General features: G+C 39.0%; 1 protein-coding gene across 1 annotated transcript; it reads left to right on the plus strand.

The window, feature by feature from the left end:
• The first annotated feature begins 7,069 nt into the window (after positions 1 to 7,069).
• On the plus strand, positions 7,070 to 21,995 carry LOC130881224 (zinc finger protein 709-like). Its single transcript, XM_057780685.1, has 4 exons — positions 7,070 to 7,210; positions 17,887 to 18,013; positions 18,233 to 18,281; positions 19,194 to 21,995. Exons 1-4 carry the CDS (start codon positions 7,070 to 7,072, stop codon positions 20,440 to 20,442), a joined length of 1,566 nt encoding a protein of 521 aa, XP_057636668.1. The 3' UTR covers positions 20,443 to 21,995.
• The last annotated feature ends 490 nt before the right edge of the window (positions 21,996 to 22,485 follow it).

A 22,485-nucleotide genomic window follows, 5' to 3' on the forward strand; every position in this document is an offset into this window, starting at 1 on the left:
CACATTGGCACAGGAGACCACTTCCTAAATATAACCCCAGTATCACAGATACTGAGAGAAACAATTAATAAATGGTACATCCTGAAACTGAGATACTTCTGTAAAGCAAAGGACACAGTCAACAAAACAAAATGAATGTCTACAAAATGGGGAGAGATCTTCACCAATCCCACATCTAACAGAGGACTGATCTCTAAAATATACAAAGAACTCAAGAAATTGGTCCTCAAATAAACAAATAATCTAATAAAAATTGGATACAGACCTAAACAGAGAACTCTCAATAGATGAATCTAAAATGGCTGAAAGACACTTAAGGAAATGTTTAACATCTTCTGCCATCAGAGAAATGCAAATCAAAACAATTTTGAGATTCTATCTTGTACCTGTAAGAATAGCCAACAAACACTGAAGACAACTTATGCTGGAGAGAATGTGGGGTAAAGGAAACACTTCTGCATTGCTGGTGGAAGTGCAGATTGTTGCAGCTGCTTTGAAAATCAGCATAGTTATTTCTCAGAAAATTAGGAAGCAAATTTCCTCAAGACCCAGCAATACCACTCTTGACTATATACCCAAATGATGCTCGATCATATTACAAGAACATAATATGTTCATAGCAGCATTATTTGTCATAGCCAGACCTGGAAACAACCTAAATGCCCCTCAACCAAAGAATGAACATAGAAAATGCAGTACAGATATACACTGGAAAAAATAATGACATGTTGAAATTAGCAGGCAAATGGATGTATCTAGAAGACAACATATTGAGTGAGATAACCCAGACCAAGAATGACAAATATAATATGTACTCAGTGATTAGTGACTTTTAAATATAAAGCAAAGGAAAACCAGCCTACAATTCACAATCCCAGAGAACTGAGACAACAAAGAGAGCTCTAAGGGAGACATAAATAGTTCTAATGTACATGGGAAGTAGAAAAAGACAAGATCTCTTGAATAAATTGGGAGCATGGGGATTGTAGTAGAGGGTAGAAGAGGTGGGGAGGGGAAGAAAGGGGAGCAGAGAAAAAAATATGTCTCAATAAAAACAATTTTTAAATCCCATGAGATTTTTTTTTTAACCATTCTGTAAGTCTTAGGGAACTGGAACCCACAGTGTTATTTGCCTGCCTGTATGTAAATAATTCAAGAGTCTGTGCGCATGTATGTTTATCATGTTAATAACCAAAGTGCTCATTCTAATCACCCTGAAAACTTTCTGATGAGTCTCTCCTCTCCCTTGGAGAACTATGGATCATTTTCTTTATTTAGGCTCCATAGGGTAAATAAAAAATCTGAGCTCACCTACTCATTTGAAAAATGAACAAAACCCCCCAATTGTGGAATATTCCTTTACACTGTGTGAATATATGTTACTGTGATTGGTTTAATACATAAGGTAACTGGTCAATAGCTGGATAGGTAGAGTTTAGGCGGGACTTGCAGACAAAAAGAGAACACAAAGAGGAAGAATGGAGAAATCTCACAGTTGTGAGATGTGGAGAGAAGGAAGAAGAACTTGTCATATTGAAAAATGTACCACCATGTGGCAGGGTTTAGATAAGAAATATGGGTTAAGACCCAGGAAGATAAATATGGTATGTACTCACTCATAAGTGGATACTAGCTGTAAAGCAAAGGATATTGAGACTATAGTTCATAATCTTAGAGAAGCTATGTAACAATGTGAACCCTAAGAAAAACTTACATAGGTCCACCTGGAATGGGGAAATAACAAAATAACCTGACAAAATTGGGAGCATTGGGGGTGGGAAGAGAAGGGGAAAAGGAAGGTAGAAGGGGAGGGAAGAGGAGAACTTGAGAGAACAGGATAGTCAAGATGGAGGAAGGACAGATATGAGAGCAAGGAAAGAGATATTTTGATTGAGGGAGCCATTATGGAGCTAGCAAGAAACCTGGCTCTAGAGAAATTCTCAGGAATCCACAAAGATGACCCCAGCTAAGACCCTAAGCAATAGAGGAGAGAGTGCCTGAACTGGCCTCGCCCTATAATCAGACTGATAAATATCTTAATCATTACCATAGAACCCTCACCCAGCAACCAATGGAAACAGAGGCAGAGATCTGCAGCAGAGCACTGGGTTGAGTTCTCAAAGTCCAGTTGAAGAGTGGGAGGAATGAGAATATGAGCAAAGAGGTCAACACCATGATGGGGACACCCACTGAAACAGTCTACCTGAGCTAGTGGGAGCTTATCAACTCCAGCCAGATAGGGAAGGAACCAGCATAGGGTCAAACTAGACCCTCTAACTGTGGGTGACAGTTGTATGGCTGGGACAGACTGTGGAGCCACTGACAGTGGAGCTAGGATTTATCCCTACTGCTTGTACTGGCTTTTTGGGAACCTGTTCTCTTTGGATGGATGCCTTGCTCAGCCTGGATATAGTAGGGAGGTCCTTGAACCTTCCCCACAGCAATGTGCCTTGCCCTCTCTGAGGAGTGAATGGGGGGAATGGGATGGGGGTACATGAAAGGAATGAGAGAAGGGGAGGGAGTGGGAATTGGAGTTGGTATGTAAAATTTTAAAAAGATATATTTTTTTAAAGAAACGAAATAAAAAAGAAATTGGGTTAATTTAAAATATAAGAAATAGTAACAAGTCTGAGCTATCCACCAAGCATTTATGATTAATACAATTCTTTGCTTGGTTATTTGGGAATGGACTGGAGGGACAGAAATGTCAACCTACAATCAAGTTCTGAGCTCCAAAATCCATCAATCTCTGATCTTGATAACCTACCAATCCTTTAGGTCAAATTCCATTCGTCGCTGGGCTTGTCCCAAGCTCAGGACTTGAAAGCTCAACAAAACATACCTTGGAAATCTCCACCCTGTAAAACTCCTCCTCTAAGAAATTCTACATAAGTCTGTCTCCTCTTCAATTACCTGCTTCTTCTTGGTGGAGCAGAGGTAACCACCCTCTTGTGCTTCTCCCAATAAATCCCCTGTGTGAGGTTGTTGTGTGGTGTCACTTTGGGGTATTCCTTGGCTCCCAACTGCCAGGATACCTTTCCCTTCAAAGCTGTAACACTTCCATTGGGGAAACATTTTCCCTCAGATCTGTAACTAAAAGACTCAACAAAATAAACTCTACAGAATATATTTGTTTATTTTCTTCTCCAGACAGTCACTGCGATTTCATCCAAGAATGAAATCCCAGGGGTAGACTTCTCTTGGGTAAATTTGGCCACAAGCAATAGTTCATGTCAAAGTCAATGAAGATAAGGCAAACATGTTTTATGAGAGGATGCATTACTAGGGAATATAAAAAAGACAGAAAGATACAGAATGAGTGAAAATGTTCCAACTTTTCTTACGTTTAAATCCTTCTCCACATCTTCTGACGCCCATTTAATTTCCCTTCATGTTGACCTCTGAAAAAAATATATCTGAGGGTGGATGTAGTATTAATAATAAAAACCCAGAGACAGATATTGGGGTTCAAGCTGAAGATCTGAAAAGCAAAGCAGTCAACCACTGGAAAGATGTTTTACCTCTATCAAATCTTCAGACCAAAGGAGTAAGATCCTGTCTCCATGAATCCTCAGACTCCACACTCCAATGAGTTCCTGTCTCTTCCTATTTAAATTCTTCTCTTTGCTCAATCATATTACTCCTGTCTCCATCTCCCTAGTGCTGGGATTAAAGGTGTGTGACTTCAAAACACTGGGATTAAAGATGAGAACCACCACTTCCTGGATCTGTTTCTGGATTGACCTAGTATAGCCCAGGGTAGCCTTGAACTTATTTGAAGTTACTCTATCTGCCTCTGTCTTCCAAGTCTTGGAATTAAACCTGTGTGCCACCACTCCATGGTCTGTATGACTGACGACTCTGGCTGCTTTGCCCTCCGATCTTTTGGCAAACTGTATTTATTAAAACACATTTAATATACCACCATAGGTGAATGGCCAATGATGTCTCTGATATACAACCTGTTTTCACATATTACTACTGCAGGAAGTATGTCTGCACTGGCAATGAGTTCTAGAATCTCTTGCTGGGCTTTTGCACACTGACTGCCAAGTTCACACTCATAATCTCTCTTATTTGCAAGTTCTGCAAAAGAATTGAGAAGAGCATTACAGCACTGTGATGATTAGCCAAGAGAATTGTTGAAGACCAGTGTAGTGATCTTGAATGTTATAGTATTCCAGAGACAGTGCCAGGAGGCTGTCATGTTTGAGGCCAACATGACTGCATAGAAAGACATGGACCCAAGGAAAAATACAGAGTGTCAACCTTTGTTTTTTAAGAATTTATGATCAGAAAAAGAGTGACTATCATCAGAAGCTCTCAAGGACAACATACAATCACATGAGGTTCAGCAACACTGTTGTTTTTAGGCTTATGGAAAACATTGTCTATGCCACAGTGAATAAAACTGAATATCAGACATGTAGAATTTGAAACAGTTGAATATCCTTAATGCAATTTATTGAAAATTGATTTCAACTTAAGTAGAAAAGTAATATTTGCTTGAGATATACTTTATCTTAAAAGCCAAAAGATGATGTTATAAAAATGATCCAAATATATTGCATGAAAATATTTTCAATAAAAATGTTTTAAACAATTTTGAACATGATGGAAAGGTTTTTGCAGAATGAATCATGGTAAAAAGTTTTGCATAGCTAGATATTTCACTTATTTTGGTGATATTAGTGTATCACAGAGCTGAGATCCTCCAATTTGAAATGCCCAAGCTTCCCATCTTCCTTTCTCATGTCCTAAAGACTGTTATTATAATCGTGCACAAGCATACCTAGTACTAATCGTTCATTCTGATGGGGTGTATCAGCCGGTTTATTTTGAAATGTTGTCTTTTTCATTGTTGTGTACAAACCCTCCAGAACAATGCATTCCAATGAGAGGTTTTCATACATCATATTACAGACCATGATACTCAAGATTTTTATTCCTTCTATAAAGAGTATGCCAGTAACTACTTAGGAGCCAAACACTTTTCAATGTTCCCTTAATCATGCACAAGAAGTCTTTAGCATTGTGATTGTAATTTCTTCTTTTTGTTGATTTTCTGGAGTAATTCAGAAAAAGTGTTTTCAGGATTTGATATTCTGTCTTTTCTTTGGTGTAGTTTGAATGGCACATTTTCAGATAGTTGTCATGTGTATGTGTGTGTGTACATGTGTGTTTATGTGTCTGTCTTGTGTGCGCACACTCACGCATACCACCTTGGGTGTGTGAATATTGGGAGAATTTGTTTCTGATGGGTTGTATACTCCAGGCTAGATAAGCGGCCACATACCTATAATCCAGTCCCTTAGGATTTGAGACAACAGGATTTCCACAAGTTTGACGACAGTCTGGTCCACATACCAGGTTCCAGTCCAAGTATGGTGAACATACAGTAGGACCTTGTCTCACAAATAAAAAAATTAAAAATCACTCGAAATCTAAATAACCAAATTATTCACCCATTTTTCAAACATATTGATGGCTTTCCTTGAGGCATATCGTGAACTGATCATATGTGACCTCTCAACGACTGTTCTCCCCTCTCAGCCCAGCCTCCTACATCCTTGTGTCTTTCTCTAATAGCCCCTCTACTACTTCGGTTTTGACTTTTTTCTTTTCACGTTGTGCTTTCTGCTTCTGAGTGAAAGTCTGTGGTAGCTTTTTTCTGTTTAAACATTAATATGAATGGGAATTACATTGTTCCTCTTATGAATACTAAGGTGTTGAGAGACAGATTTCATAATGGAGGAAATGAGAGATGCCCTAGTAAGCTCCCAGAGTTAAACTGTGAGGACAATGTCTCTATCCCATCAATAGTGAATGGCCAGTCTGGTAATCTCTGTCAGCAGGCAATGTGATCCTGACGCTTGGGAATATTTGTACTTGTGAATGTGGTCTTTGTTTTGACTCTTTGGCACAGAAACCTCTCGTTTAAAAGAATTTTAAGGGTTCCCTTTCATACCTCCCGAATCCTTTGCATGCTATTGCTGCAATTTAACCACACAGACTCTCACACCTCACACTGAGGAATTGTGTGTGTTTTAATTTTCTTGCCTGCAGATGAGTCGATAGAAGCATAAGGTGTGAGAAAGCCTTGGGAGCCTGTCTGTCAAGACAGAAGCATTATCCACTTCACAGGGATATGTTTACCCTGAGCCTCAATAAAAGTGACCATAGCCTAGAGACACAGAATTTAGATTATCCCACTTTCTACGTTCCAACCTGAATATGAAGTTTTATAGTAACAGAATAAAGAAATTATAAATCAAGACACTTTTAAAAATCCATTGTTGGAAACATTAAGTAGACAGGTTATAGAGCAAAGGGGGAACCTCCGGGTTGGCCTCAAAGGCCGTCTGGCCATATTCTTGTCCTTTTGGTTAGAAAACTCCGTACATTGCGAAGGAGACTGCTGTCCTATTGTCCATTCCAAATGACTTCCATAATACTCGTGAAGTTGTTCGGTCAGGTACAGAAGATGGCCATAGAAGGCTATTCGCAGGGCTGAGAAGGGCCCGAGGTAACTGACTCTAATCAATCTTTCAGAAGGCTCATCTTTAGTCCTCAGGCGGCATCCTTGAGCGTGCATGCCAGGCTGTTCTTCCTGAACCTGTGGACCTGTGTTCTTCCTGACCTAGGGACCTCTTCTACCCTGTCATCGTGCTTTTGGTTTCTAAGGTACTGAATCTGGTTGCTTCACCATCAAACTAGTGGCACTATTTGTAATTGGAAGCACCTATTGTGGTCCACTAAGTACACCAGGGAAATTGCTCTAAAACCCCCGAATATATGTTTCCTTAAAGGTTTATTCTAGGCGGGAAACTCAGGGTAAAAAGGTTACTGCTGAAACCTGTTCTTGTAGCTGTAACCCTGCAGGAAAGGGGTGTTTTCCAGGTTATAAGATGCTCCCTCCCCCCCCCCCACAACACCCCCCCTCCCCCGCCACACACACTACAACCCTCTCAAAGCTCCCAACCTTTCCAAAGTCCCCATCACATCCCCTTCACCGCCTGTATCATCCGCCAATCAGGGAACGCTGTTATGACTTTGCATTAATTGTCCAATGAGAAGAACGGATATTCAGAAGGTGCAGCCGTTAGCCGAGTCTGAGTCACGAGAAGCCATTGAGACCTTTTTGATTAAGCTTCCAGCTGATGGTAGGCCCCTTTGGGGCGACCCCTGGGTGCAGCACAAGCAGGAAATGGTGAGTGCTCCCGGGCCCGGGTTGCGACTCTGCTGCAGCTCTGGTGTGATGTGGCGCCCGCTGCCCTGAGGTTTCCCTGGCTCTGTGCAGCTGTGTGTGAGCTGAACGCCCCGGCGCCGTATCCCCACCTGCTCTTGAAGTGTGTGCAGAGCAAGCAGCAGGGAATTTGAGGTGCTGTCCTGTCGCTGTGAAGCTGCTTCATTCTAGTCCCGACCCTGTTGGGTTGCGTCAGCCGCAGACATTGCAGCTCTGCGGGGTTAGCGCTACTCACACTCCAGGCTGTCTGAGCTTGGACAGTGAGCGCTGTTTTCCCGTCCTTGCACTCCCGTTAGACCTGCTTTAGATTACCCCCGTGATCCCTCTGGGTTCTTTTAAAATTTTTTCCGTATTGAAATTTTTATGCATATATACAATGAAATATGATCATATCCACCCCGTTCCTCCTTCCAGCAACTCCTATATACTCCCAACATGCCTTTCTTCCAAATCTATTATTGTTGTTGTTACTATTATTTAATAATCCAGCAGTCCATGCATGGGTGTTTGGAAAGGGAATCCGTCCTATCAGTGGGCTATTTCCTCTAAACATAATTCTCCAGAAAACTGTTAATTGCCATTAACTGCTCAGTAAATGGGGAACCGGTACAGTATCTCCCCATCTATGCCCAATCTTGGACAGGTAACCACAGGTGCTGTGAGCTCATGGGTACAGGTGCTCTGGCATTTCCAGAAGACAGCATTTCCCTGACTTTTGGCTTTTACATTTCTTCTGCCTCTTCTTCTGAGTAAGGAATTTCATGATGTTTTATAATACCAGAATAAAAGTTATAAATCAAAACTTTTTAAAAATACATACATAGATACATTTGAAAGGTGGTTATAGTAAAGCAGGGAATCGTTCGTGTAGGCCTCAAATGCCACCTGTTGATATGCTTAGTTTGGGGATTGATAGATACTAAGTTAATAAATTCCAAAAGAATTTTATCTGTTAGTGACAGGATGTTAGTTCTGACATAGAGATGGACAAGGAATGGCTATTTAGAGGCGTTAAAGCTATCCCAAGAGATGGTACAGGTTCTGGTCTCCACATCATTTTGGTTCTGATGAATCAGTCCTTGCAGACAGAGCTTCTGATCAGGGGTTCTCAGTCACACCCTAAATGGTGCTTTACCCAACTGCTGTGTTTTAAGTGTCTTTGTGTTTGTCTATCCATTTGTCTAGATTTGATATTCAGCTTCATTATGTCTTTACTATTTATCTTATTTTGTCCAGTGGATTTCTAGCATTATTAATTTTTAATCTCCATCTAGATATGCTTTCTTTGGCTTAGTTCTATCTTTTAATGACCCTTTCCCCGGTTTTTGATTCATTTTTTAAAAATTTCTGGTATTCTACTCGTCCCCCTCCATGTTTTCCCCTCACAATCTGAGTATCCTTTGACTTTCTTTTTTTTTTCCTTTGACTTTCTTTTTGATATCATTGACACGTTTATTCATGTTGGTGGGGTTTTTTTGTCCATTTTAGTCTGCTGTTTCAAGGTATTCTGGGTAATTTGGGTATCACCTTGTTGGTATACTCTTTGAAGTCATTGATCACTTCTACTAGTAACTTTGAAATCTTTTTGTTTGTTTGTTTGCATTTGACCTATTTCAGTATCTTAGAATTCAGTCTCTGCTGAGTCATTCTGATCATTTGTAGCAGCAGCTGAACAGACTGCAAACAGGGCAGGAAGAACGACACAGACAGGCTGATGGACACAAGGGTGGAGGCTGAAACTGAAGAGGCTAGAAGGCTTTCGCACACCACAGGAGAAAAAATAACCTAAAGATGCCGTTAGTGAAAGAGGTTCAGAGAGGAAGCAAGTATTTAGGTCCTTGAGTTGAGGAATCCCAGCTTCCTGAGCACACAGTAGAACTTGAAAAACTGCACAGGAACTTGATTCCTTGATACCAACCATGAGGGATAGAAGGAGGCCAAAGACAAGTGGTTAAAGACCCCCAAAAGACCCCACCCCATAGAACTGACTGAAAACACAGTGCTGTATTCTCTTGGTCTCTGTATCTGCAGGGTCTTTTATATTTCCACAAATATTTTAGTATGGCTGTCTCTAGTTCTGTGAAGCAAATCATTGAAACATTTGTTAGTATTACACTGACTGTACAGACTGCTTTCAGCAGAATTATTTACTTCTACAATGTTATTTCTCTGACATCATAGGCATAATAATTCAACTACTTTATTATTGGATAATTTTCCTTGTAGATGTCTTTTCCCAACTTGGTTAGGCTTATCTCCAGGAAGTTTCTGAATATGGTACTTTTAATATACAACCTTAACTCCCCAATCTGAATTCTTTCTCAGTCGAAAGCAGTTAGGAGCTTTTGCATGCATGTATGTTTGAGCACCGCACTAATGCATTGCATGAAGAAGTCAGAAGAGGGCATCAGATTTCCTGGAATTGGAGTTATAGATGATTGTGAGCCCCTATATAGCTGCTGGGAATCAAACCTTGGTTGTCTGGGGGGAGCTCTTAAATTTTGAACCGTCTCACCCACCCAAATACAAACTTTTGTGAGAGAAACATATTCTTTGTCTACTATCTCCTTTGGTAAGTATTATATTTCCATTTGTCAGTTTTTTCATCATTCTGTATTTTTGTGGGCTTTTGTACAGCTTTTGTTCATGCTGCCTTAAGTAGTATCTTTAATATATGTATCAATTTTTCAAATTATTTTTTCTTATTTTTCAAAAGAAGAAAACAAACTGTTTTATTATACATGCCAATCCAAGTACCCACTCCCTCCCCTTCTCCCATTCCCTCCACACATCTTTCCATCCACTCCTCGGAGAGGGTAGGCACATTGCTTTGGAGAAGGTCCAAGGCCTCCCCTACTATATCTAGGCTAAGCAAGGTATCCATCCAAAGAGAACAGGTTCCCAAAAAGCCAGTGCAAGCAGTAGGGATAACTCCTGGTGCCACTGCCAGTGGACCCACAGTCTGCCCCAGCCATACAACTGTCACTCACATTCAGAGAATCTCGTTTGGTCCTATGCTGGTTCCTTCCTAGTCTGGTTGGAGTTGATGAGCTCCCATTAGCTCAGGTAGACTGTTTTAGTCAGTGTCCCCATCATGGTCTTGACCTTTTTGCTCATATTCTTATTCCTTCCGCTCTTCAACTGGACTTTGAGATCTCAGCCCAGTGCTCTGCTGCAGGTCTCTGCCTCTGTTTCCATCAGTTGCTGGGTGAAGGTTCTATGGTGATATTTAAGATATCCATCATTCAGGGCAAGGCTAATTCAGGCACCCTCTCCTCTATTGCTTAGGATCTTAGGTCATCCTTGTAGATTCCTGGGAATTTCTCTACAGTCATGTTCATTGGTAATCCCATAATGGCTCCCTCAATTAAGATATCTCTTTCCTTGTTCTCATCTCTGTCCTTCCTCCATGTCAACTATCCCGGTCCCTCAAGATCTCCTCCGCACTTCTCCTATCCTTTTCCCCTCCCACTCTCTCTTCTCCCCTCCCACCCCATGCTCCCAATTTTGTCAGGTTAACTTGTCATTTCCCCATTCCAGGTGGATCTATGTATGTTTTTCTTAGGGTTCACCTTGTTACTTAGCTTCTCTAGGATCATGAACTATAGGCTCAATATCCTTTGCTTTATAGCCAGTATCCACTTATGAGTGAGTACATACCATAGTCATCTTTTTGGGTCTGGGTTACCTCACTCAGGATGGTGATTTCTAGTTACATCCATTTACATGCAATTTTCAAGATGTCATTGTTTTTGACGACTGAGTAGTATTGTAATGTATAAATGTGCCACATTTTCTTTATCCATTCTTTAGTTGAGGTGCATCTAGGTTGTTTCCAGGTTCTGGCTATTACAAATAATGCTGCTATGAAATAGTTAAACAAATGTCTTTGTAGTATGATTGAGCATCTTTTGGGTATATGTCCAAGAGTAGTATTATTAGATCCTGAGGTAGGTTGATTCCCAATTTTCTGAGAAACCACCATACTGATTTCCAAAGTGGTTGTACAAGTTTGTATTCCCACCAGCAATGGATGAGTGTTCCCCTTACTCCATATCCTCTCCAGCATAAGATATCATTGGTGGTTTTGATTTTAGCCTTTCTGACTGGTGTAAGATGGTATCTCAGAGTTGTTTGGATTTGTATTTCCCTGATGGCTAAGGATGCTGAACATTTCCTTAAGTATCTTTTGGTCATTTGAGATTCTTCTGTTGAGAATTCTTTGTTTAGTTCTGTACCCCATTTTTAATTGGGTTATTTAGAACTTTGATGTCCAATTTCTTGAGTTCTTTATAAATTTTGGAGTTCAGTCCTCTGTCTGATGTGGGATTGGTGAAGATCTTCTCCCATCCAGTAGGCTACCTGTTTGTCTTATTGACTGTGTCCTTTGCTTTACAGAAGCTTCTCAGTTTCAGGAGGTCCCTTTTCTTCATTGTTAATCTCAGTGTCTGTACTACTGGTGCCATATTTAAGAGGTGGTCTCCTGTGTCCATGCATTAAAACTTCCCACTTACTCTTTTATCAGGTTCAGTGTGGTTAGATTCATACTGAGCTCTTTAATTTATTTGGACCTGAGTTTTTACATAGGGATAGATATGAATTTATTTTCATTCTTCTATGTGTTGACATCCAGTTATGCCAGCACCATTTGTTGAAGATGCTTTCTTTTTTCTTTTGTATAATTTTAGCTTCTTTGTCAAAAAGGTGTTCATAAGTGTGTGGTTTAATATCCAGGTCTTCAATTCCATTCCATTGGTCAACCTCTCCATTTTTATACCAATACCAAGCTGTTTTCATTACTGTAGCTCTGTAATAGAGTTTGATGTCAGGGATGCTGATGTCTCCAGAAGTTCCTTTATTGTACAGGATTGTTTTGTTTGTATTTTGTTGATTTTAGCCCTCAATTTGATTATTTTTTGTCTTCTACTCCTCCTGGGTGAGTCTGCTTTTTTTGTTCCAGAGCTTTCAGGTGTGCTGTTAAGTCACTAGTGTGAGCTCTCTCCACTTTCTTTATGTAGGCACTTAGTGCTATGAACTTTCCTCTTAGCACTGCTTTCATAGTGTCCTAAAAGTTTGGGTACGTTGTGCCTTCATTTTTGTTAAATTCTAGGAAGTCTTTAATTTCTTTCTTTCTTCCTTGACCCAGGAGTGATTCAAAAATTCACTGTTCAATTTCCATGAGTTTGTAGACTTTCTGAGAATAGTGTTGTTGTTAAGTTCTAACTTTAAACCATGGTCATCTAATAAGATACAGGGGATTACTAGTGTTTTTTTTGTTTTTGTTTTTGTTTTTGTTTTGTATCTGTGGACGCTTGCTTTGTTATTGAGTATATGGTCAATTTTGGAGAAGGTTCCATGAGGTGCTAAGAAGAAGGTATATTCTTTTAAGTTTGGGTGGAATGTTCTGTAGATGTCTGTTAAGTCTGTTTGAGTCATGACTTCTGTTAGTTCTTATTCCTCTGTTAAGATTCTGTTTTGTTGACCTCTCCATTGGCGAGAGTGGAGTTTTTAAGTCTCCCACTATTAGAGTGTGGAGTATGATGTGCAATTTAGGCTTTAGTAATGTTTCTTTTACATTACATTGCTCTTGTATTAGGGGCATAAATGTTCAGGATTGAGACTTCTTCCTGGATTGTTCATGTTATGAGTATAAAGTATCCTTCTCCATCTTTTCTGATTTATTTTAATTTGAAGCCTATTTTGTTAGATATTAGGATAGCTACACCTGCCTCTTGGGTTCATTTAATTAGAAAATCTTTTCCCAACCCTTTATTCTGAGTTAATGTCTATCTTTGAGGTTGAGGTGTGTTTCTTGTATACAGCAGAAATACGGATCCTATTTTCGTATCCATTCTCTTAGCCAGTAACTTTTTATAGGTGAATTGAGTTCATTGATCTTAAGAGATATTAATGACCAGTGGTTGTTAATTCCTGTTATTTTTTGGTGGTAGTGTGTGTGTGTTTCCCTTCTTTTAGATTTACTGGTGGGAGATTATCTGTTGCCTGTGTGTTTATGGGTGCATTTAGCTTCCTTGGGTTGGGGTTTTCTTTCTAGTACTTTCTGTAGGTCTGGGTTTGTGGATATGTATTGTTTCAATCTGGTTTTGTCATGGAACATCTTCTTTTATCCATCAATTGTGATTAAAAGCTTTGCTGGGTATAGTAGTATGGGCTTGCATCCGTGGTCTCTTAGTGTCTGCAGCACATCTGTCCAGGACCTTCTGGCTTTCATGGTTTCCATTGAGAAGTCGGGTGTAGTTCTGATAGGTCTACCTTTATATGTTACTTGATCTCTTTCCATTGCAGCTCTTAACAGTCTTTATTCTGTATGTTTTGTGTTTTGATTATTATATGGCGAGGGAACTTTTTTTGATTCAGTCTATTTGGTGTTCTGTAAGCTTCTTGTACCTTTATAGGGATATCATTCTTTAGGATGGGAAAGTTTTCTTCTATGATTTTGTTGAATATATTTTCTGTGCCTTTGAGCTGGAGTTCTTCTTCTTCTATCCCTATTCTTATTAGGTTTGGTCTTTTCATGGTGTCCCGGATTTCCTGGATGATTCGTGTTAAGAATTTGTTGGATTTTGTTTTCTTTGACCAGTGAATCAATTTCCTTTATAGTATCTTCAACATCTGAGATTCTCTCTTTCATCTCTTATATTCTGTTGGCTGTGGTTGCCTCTGTAGTTCCTTTGTTTACCCAGATTTTCCATATACAGAATTCCCTTGGTTTGTGTTTTCTTTATTGCCTCTATTTCAGTCTTCAAGTCTTGAACTGTTTGCTTTACCTGTTTGATTGTTTTTTCTTGGGTTTCTTTGAGGGATTCATTAATTTCTTCCAATTTTTTGTCTTTTCTTTCATTTTTTAAAGGAGTTCTTCATTTCCTCTTTAAAGGTTTTCATTATCTTCATAAAGTACATTTAAAATCATTTTTTTCTGCTTCTTTTAGGTCAGGATAATCAAGTCTTCCTGTTATATGATCACTGGGTTCTGGTGTTGCTTTTTAGGTTGTTGGATGAATTCTCGCATTGGTGCCTACCCATCTCTTCCTTCAATTGATGCTGGCAGTGTCTTTGCATCTTGGTTCAAGATTTGAAGTGGCTGTCTGCATCTTTGGAAACTGTTTTTGGTCTGCTCTGTACTGTCAGTGTCTGTGTCTCAGGGAGCCACTGAGATCTCTCTTAGCCTGCTCTCTTGGCCTGCTCTCCTGGTTTGCTCCCTTGGTCCTCTTTACATAGTTGCAGCTTGTTTTTCAGGGTTTCTCTGAGGCTGGGGGCGGGGGGGGTCGGGGGGTTGGAGAGTTTGGGGGTGGAGTGGGATTTTTAGCTTTCAGAGTGTTGGAGCAGCTTACTTGCGGGAAACTCACCTGCTGTCTGGCTATAGCAGGTGGGGGAGGGGCCAGGGATTTTTGCTCCACTACGGAGGGAGGGCCTAGAGCATGGGGTGTCTTGCTGGGTGACTGATCACTGACCTTTTGGTCTTCTCTGTGTAGTGGCAGGCTGTGTTTCAGAGTTCCACTAAGGTTGTTGGAGTATATGCGAGTTTGGGTGGGGTGGAACTTGTAGCTTTCAGGGTCTGGTGGATGGGATGGAGGTATTGGGTTAGCCTACCTGCAGGAAACTCTCCTGCTGGCTGGTTAGAGAAGCTGAGGCAGGTGGGGGAGGGGCCTGGGGTTTTGCCCCTGTATGGAAGGCTTAGAGAGTGGGGTGTCCAGCTGAGTGGTTGGTCACTCACCTCTTGGTCCTCTTGTATTGTAGCAGGCTGTGTTTCAGAGGTCCACTGAGCTTGCAGGAGGATACAGACAAATGTTTTAATAGAACACTCAACTGTATTTAAATTCTTTTATACATTTATGAGGTGTGTGTACCCATCTCTGGATATCCAAGGACAACTTACAGGAGTCAGGTGTTTTACTTGCACTAATTGAATTCAGGTTTGGGGCAAATGCCCTTACACACTGAGCCATTTTTCTGGCTCCCTTAAAATAGTTTTATGCAATACTTCAGAACAAACCTAAACTTAAGTGGTTACTACCGTAGAATGTTACACTTATTATTTTTAGTGTCTCTCTCTGTATGCACATGTGAATACACCCATGCATGTACGTTGTGTGAGAAATTCAAAATACATCATCTAGGAATGAGTTGTATCCTTCCACTATGTGGGTTCAGGGGATTAACCTCATTTTTTCATGCATGGTAACAAATGCTGTTACCCAATAAACCACTTCTCTGGCCCTTCAGGAATTACAGAAATATTGAAAATGAAACACACAGTGTATCAACTAGAAGGGCAGTCAATAATGTCACCCGTAGGCTACACCATGGGAAATATGTATTTCAAATTCTGTTAAACAAGGTTGGTATCCAGAAAAATAAAGGAAATGAAAATGAAGTAATTGAAACTATGCCTTTCAAGATATCTGTTATGCGCAACCAAACTTACAAGGTTTGTCATCAAAGATGATGTGAAGGTACTTACTCTAAGGATTTTTAAAAGTGTATATAGTGATAGAAAAATCAAACTAAGTTCCCCGACAGGTTCGTTGCTGATCAAGATCTCCTCTCCTTTTCTGTTTGTATCTCATGTCACTGAAGTCTGCTGTCCTTTCCTCTGTCCTGTTCATCTTGTCTTTAGGGCAGAGTTCCCCGAGTAATGTATTTCCAAAGTCTATCATACTCTTTTTCAATTTCTTGTTCTTGCTATCCAGCCCAGGCAGGCTTTGAATTCATGGTTCCTCTATCTCCTCCTTGTGAGTATGATAATATTCATATGTGACTTCATGTCTGGATCAAACTATCATTTTCTTATTCCTAATGTATTTATGATACCAAACATTTATTATTGCATACAGATTTCAATAAGCAATTCTTGTTAAAAATCTAAAAGTTTTGTGAGATTTACAGAATTTGATGCAGCTGTGATAGAATATGTCTTGTGACATTGATCTCTTTCTAAGAACAGTGCTATTGTTCCTGTGGTGTCACTAGCCACTGACATTATTATAGTATGTAGTATTATAGTATTATTATAGTATGTAGTATTATAGTATGTAGTATTATAGTATGTATTATAGTATGTAGTATTATAGTATGTATTATAGTATGTAGTATTATAGTATGTATTATAGTATGTAGTATTATAGTATGTATTATAGTATGTAGTATTATAGTATGTATTATAGTATGTATTATAGTATGTAGTATTATAGTATGTATTATAGTATATAGTATTATAGTATGTATTATAGTATATAGTATTATAGTATGTAGTATTATAGTATGTATTATAGTATGTAGTATTATAGTATGTATTATAGTATGTAGTATTATAGTATGTATTATAGTATATAGTATTATAGTATGTAGTATTATAGTATGTATTGTAGTATGTAGTATTATAGTATGTATTATAGTATGTAGTATTATAGTATGTATTATAGTATATAGTATTATAGTATGTAGTATTATAGTATATATTATAGTATGTAGTATTATAGTATGTATTATAGTATGTAGTATTATAGTATGTATTATAGTATGTAGTATTATAGTATGTAGTATTATAGTATGTAATATAGTATGTAGTATTATAGTATGTAGTATTATAGTATGTAGTATTATAGTATCTAGTATAGTATGTAGTATTACAGTATGTATTATAGTATGTAGTATTATAGTATGTAGTGCTTATATTGGAGCATACAGAATTACCGTTTGTTGTATTTAGTATTAAGTCAAGGTTGGTTGATGAGAAACTACTTGTTTTACATTAATACTCTTTTATAAGAAACTTTTATAAAAGCAGTCTTCCTAACAATGTTACTCATAATGAGCACATCATAAAAAGATGTGCTCAGTGATCTAAATAGCAAAATTTGTCAGGTCGTGTTTCCTATTATCTTTGAGATCAATGATAAGAGATTTTTCATGTAAACTTTCTTTTAGGTTTTGCTATTATAAAAACCATGTTTCACTATTTAAGAAGTATGCTGAGAATGACAGTGATAATAGTTTGTGAAATACTATTTTATGTTGTCATAAACTACTGCATAGCAGTGAGCACCTCTTTTTAAAAAAAAAAATATTATGAATACAGTTTTCTGCCTGCATGCCAGAAGAGGGCACCAGATCTCATAACAGATGGTTCTGAGCTACCATGTGGTTGCTGTGAATTGAACTCAGGGCCTCTGGAAGAGCAGGCAGGGCTCTTAACCTCTGAGCCATATCTCAAACACCTCTCTTATAGTCAAGCTGTTTACACCAATTTATGTGAAATCCCCAGTCTCTAGGGGCAGATGAAGTTTGCTAACAGACACTTATAACTGTGCATGCTCAGCAGAGCTGATGTTCACTATGGGTTCTCAGTTGGAGGAACTTGTGGTCTAAGGTACAAAGACTAGTTGAAACCAGAGCAGAGCAAAGCACTCAATCCATATTTCCTTCATTAGATAGGCATATACAACTCTTAGAATCGTGTGAGAAGATGAGAGGATAGTTAATAAGTTTGTGCTAGCCATGATATAAGATGAATGTATTAAGAACGCATGGAGGGAACTTATCAGGTGACTAATGTATCCCCAGTGTTTTTAATCTTTCTTCTAATAACTGCATTTTGACAATGCTGTGAATTATTTTAGGAGCCAGTGAGCTTTGATGATGTGGCTGTGAAGTTCACCCTAGGAGAGTGGGTTCTGTTGGATTCTTATCAAAGGAAGCTCTACGGAGATGTGATGATGGAAACATGTATAAACCTGATCTCCATAGGTAACAACAAATCACTGTCATTTCTTTTCTTATTCATTTGGAGAAAAACTCTTTCTTAGTCATCTGTGTAATTATATGGCTTGAAATATTGAAAGGGATGTGGTGGTAAATGTAGCCTGCCTGATCACGTTATACTAGAGAAAAAGCTGGAAAGTAATAGCTTATGTATAAGGTTGAATAACGTAATGATTTCTTGCTTTTAATTTCTGCGGAACACAGAGGAAGAAAATATTGATGGGGACTGCCAAGAACTCCAGAGAAACCTGAGGTAATTCACACCTACAGCAAAGGGAATCTGCATCAGATATTTGAGAGGGAGAGCCAATCTGAGAAATAAGGAAACCATCCCAGTAGATCAAAATGCAAGCTGGGCAGTGGTGGCACACGCCTTTAATCCCAGCACTTGGGAGGCAGAGGCAGGTGGATCTCTGTGAGTTCAAGGCCAGCCTGGTCTACAGGAGCTAATGCCAGGACAGCTAGGACTGTTACACAGAGAAACCCTGTCTTGAAAAACAAGCAAAAAATGTCAATTGACCTAATCTCAAATTTTCTGTAAAACTTCACTGAGCTTGAGAACTCATAAATGGATAATACTAAATCTAATGTAGTACTTGCATGGAATTTTTGGACTGCACCTCTTACTGCACTGTGTTGAGAGAGCAGTAACAAAATGCAGTGAAAACTGCCTGTTGTCTACAAATTTATTTGATGTATTTTTAGCAAGTTACCTTTGGACCTTATAAGGTTAATGTGGGAAGAAAAGTTGAGTTTGAGGTTTCAATTGAGACCCATCTTCAATGAATTGCCTGAAGGATCTTCAGCTATTTAAATTTTGAGAATGTCTGACTCATATTATTGTACATAAGGAATAAGCTTTGTTAACTATGTCATAGACAGTGTTTATCAAACTATTACTACAGAACTTTTTATGGTTGTTATACTGTCCTCAGCCCTTGCTGAATGTTCAGTACTTCGTGTTTATTAGTTCTAATGGAAACAAACTCAGTACATTTCTTTTCCTTCTGAGGACAGGGTCTTTCTCTGTTGTCTAGTTTGCCCTCAGTTTGTTCACTTCCTGCCACTGCCTCCTGAATAATGCATAGGCAGAGACCACAAAATCTGTCATCTACTATTAGTGATAAAAGAGGAATAATTCCCCCCCCCATTTTTGCTTTTTCAGAATTCAGGTCATTGAGCGATTCTGTGACTATGAACACAGTAGCGAATGTGCAAAGACCCACCAACAGATGCCCAAGAATGTTGTTAATGCACTCGGTCATCCTACAATCACAATTTATGAAAGCAGCATCTATGCAAAAGACATCAATGATTACTCATCCTCCTATATGATCATTCAAAGTCAAACTGAAGAGAAACCATATGTGTGTCAGGAACATGTGGAGAAGGCTATTAAACAGGAACCGTGTCAGAAAGATTTTCTTTATTCTGAGTCCTTTCAAACGCTTGAGAGTGCTCCTGCTAGAGAGAACATCTGTGAAAGTAAACAATCTAATGAATCTTTTAGTAATCCCAGTTCTCATCAAGATTATGGGGGAACTTGCACTGGAGATGAACAACGTGAATGTAAGCAATTTGAGAAGACCTTGAAGGAAAAAAGTTGTGTTCAAACATTGGAAAGGATCCATACTGGAGAAAAACCATTGGCGTGTAAGAAATGTGGTGAAACCTTCATTCATTCCAGTCACTTGACAAGACATCAGAGAATTCACTCAAGAGAGAAAACTTACTCTTGTAGACATTGTGGTGAAACGTTCATGTATTCCCTGGCCCGTCAAAATCATGAAAAGACTCACAAAAAAGAGCAACATTATATATGTAAACATTGTGGGAAAGCATGTATTCATGCTTACCATCTTCTCCAGCATGAAAGACGCCACACTCGCGAGAAACGTTATGCATGTAATCAATGTGGCAAAGCATTCAGACGGTCCTCAAACCTTCACAAACATGAAAGAATTCACAACAGAGAGAAACTCTATGCATGTAAACAATGTGGAAAATCCTTCATCAGTGCGGGCAACTGTTACAACCATGAAAGAATTCACACTGCAGAGAAAACCTATGTTTGCCAAGAGTGTGGGAAAGCATTTATGTTTTCCTCATACCTTCAAAAACATGAAAGAATTCACACTGGAGAGAAACCCTATACATGTAAATATTGTGGAAAAACCTTCACCCATTCCAGTGCTAATTACAGGCATGAGAAAACGCACACTAAAGAGAAGCCATATGTATGTGTGGAATGTGGGCAAGCATTTCCTTTTTCCACATCCCTCCAAATACATGAAAGAACTCACACTACTAGAGAGAAATTCTACAAGTGTAATCCATGTGGAAAAGAATTTGTGTATTTCTCATACCTTCGAAGACATGAAAGATCTCACAGTGAAAAGAAACTTAGCGGGTAGAGCTTATACTTGTGTAAACCATATGTAACAGTAATCAACCTGCTTTTTAAAATATTTATCATTTACTTATTTGTTTGTTTATTTGCATGAAGTGTTGGACAAGAATACACCAATGCTCTGGTGTAAATTTTATTCATTTGTTTACTTACTTATTTATCTATTTGTGTGAAGCGTTGGACAAGAATTCACCAATGCTCTGGTGTAAATCTGGAGCTCAGCAGACAACTTGCTGAAATCAGTTCTCTTTCCATTGTGTGAATCCCAGGGATGGAGCTCAGGTCCTCAAGCTTGGCGACAAGTTTCTTTCCCTTCTAAACCACCCCACCAGCCTCTGTCTTGATTTTCTTGTGAGTGAGGTTTCTTATATAAGTTTCACATTTTGTACTTTTCTGTGTATACTTTTTCCAAAAACAAATGGAGAGACTGTGTTGATGGAGGTTTCTGTCCTACCCAGGCCTGCAGCCGTTAGGTCCAAGGGAATCACACAGAGGTCTACATTAATTACAAACTGATTGGCCTATTAGCTCAGGCTTCTTATTAACTCTTATAACTTATATTAGCCAATAATTCTTGTCTGTGTTAGCCATGTGGCTAGGTACCTTTTTCGGCGAGGCAGTCACATCTTGCTTGCTCTGTGTCTGGTTTCCTCTGTGTCTGGGTGAGGACTGCAGACTGAACCTTTCCTCTTCCCCAAATTCTCCTGTTCTCGCCCCACCTATACTTCCTGTCTGGTTGCCCTGCCTATACTTCCTGCCTGGCTACTGGCCATTCAGTGTTTATTTAAAACACGAGTGACAGGGTACAGACCATTGTCCCACAGCAAGATTGGGTTTAAGAGATAGCTCAGTGGTTGGGTACTTGCTGTGCTTGTAGATGAACTGGGTATAATTTACAGAACCATGTGGTGGATCAAAGTTATCTAACTCCAGCTGCAGTTGATCCAATGCCTTCTGAATGTTGCACACACATACATACAGGAAAAAATATACACATAGACCTTTAAATAAAACACATGAAAATATACTGGCGATAATATAAAATCAGCATAAGTATAATTTTCCCCATATGTGCAAGTGAACATAGGATGAACACCTGCTCTTGCATCAGACATCATAATGTACGCCTTTTATTCCAACACTTGGTATAGGGGATAAAATATAGAAAATTGCAACACTGAATACAGAGGGCATGGATTCAATTCATGAAACTTAAGAAAACCAGTTCCAAACAGATTAAATTGTCATAGGAGAGACCCATGTGCGGTGGCACACATCTTTAATCCCACTAATTGGGAGGCAGAGGCAAGCAGATCTCTCTGGAGTCCAGGTCAGCCAGGAATACTCAGACCCCAACTCAAAAAAAAAAAGAGAAAGTGACACTCTTTTACAGAACTATTTCAAGGTCAGCTTGAGCTACATGAGTCTCAGAAAAAGAAAGAATGTTGTGATTTTCTTATGTAATTGAATCTTATAAAAGTGAGAACTGTGAATATCTTGAGCAAATTAGTTTATGTAAGTAAATATTCCTAAATAAAATCTGAAAGAAATTAAGTAAAAGTTATGCGTGTTTACAATATTTGCCTATTCTTATTCAAGACTTTTTGACTTTACTTTCTTTTTCTTTTTTCTTTTTTCTTTTTTTTTTTTTTTTTTCTGGATTTTCGAGACAGGGTTTCTCTGTAGCTTTTGGTTCCTGTCCTGGAACTAGCTCTTGTAGACCAGGCTGGCCTCGAACTCACAGAGATCCACCTGCCTCACCTCCCGAGTTCTGGGATTAAAGGCGTGCGCCACCACCACCTGGCTTTACTTTCTTTTTCATTGAAAGTATAAGTTAGTGAATAATTTTAGGATGATTGCACATGCCTGTCGGCCCTGCTGCTCAAAGAGCTGAGTAAAAATGAGCTCACATTTGAAGGCCATGAAGACACCACCTTAAGGAGCAAGAACATAAACTGAATTGTGGAGATTGACTTTGGCAAGTCAATTGCATTTCCATCAGTTCAATGAGTAGTTTTTATGGTTGTTGTTTTTAAATCATGAGGTA

Source organism: Chionomys nivalis, chromosome 1 (genome assembly GCF_950005125.1).
Source record: "Chionomys nivalis chromosome 1, mChiNiv1.1, whole genome shotgun sequence".
NCBI lineage: Eukaryota > Metazoa > Chordata > Mammalia > Rodentia > Cricetidae > Chionomys > Chionomys nivalis.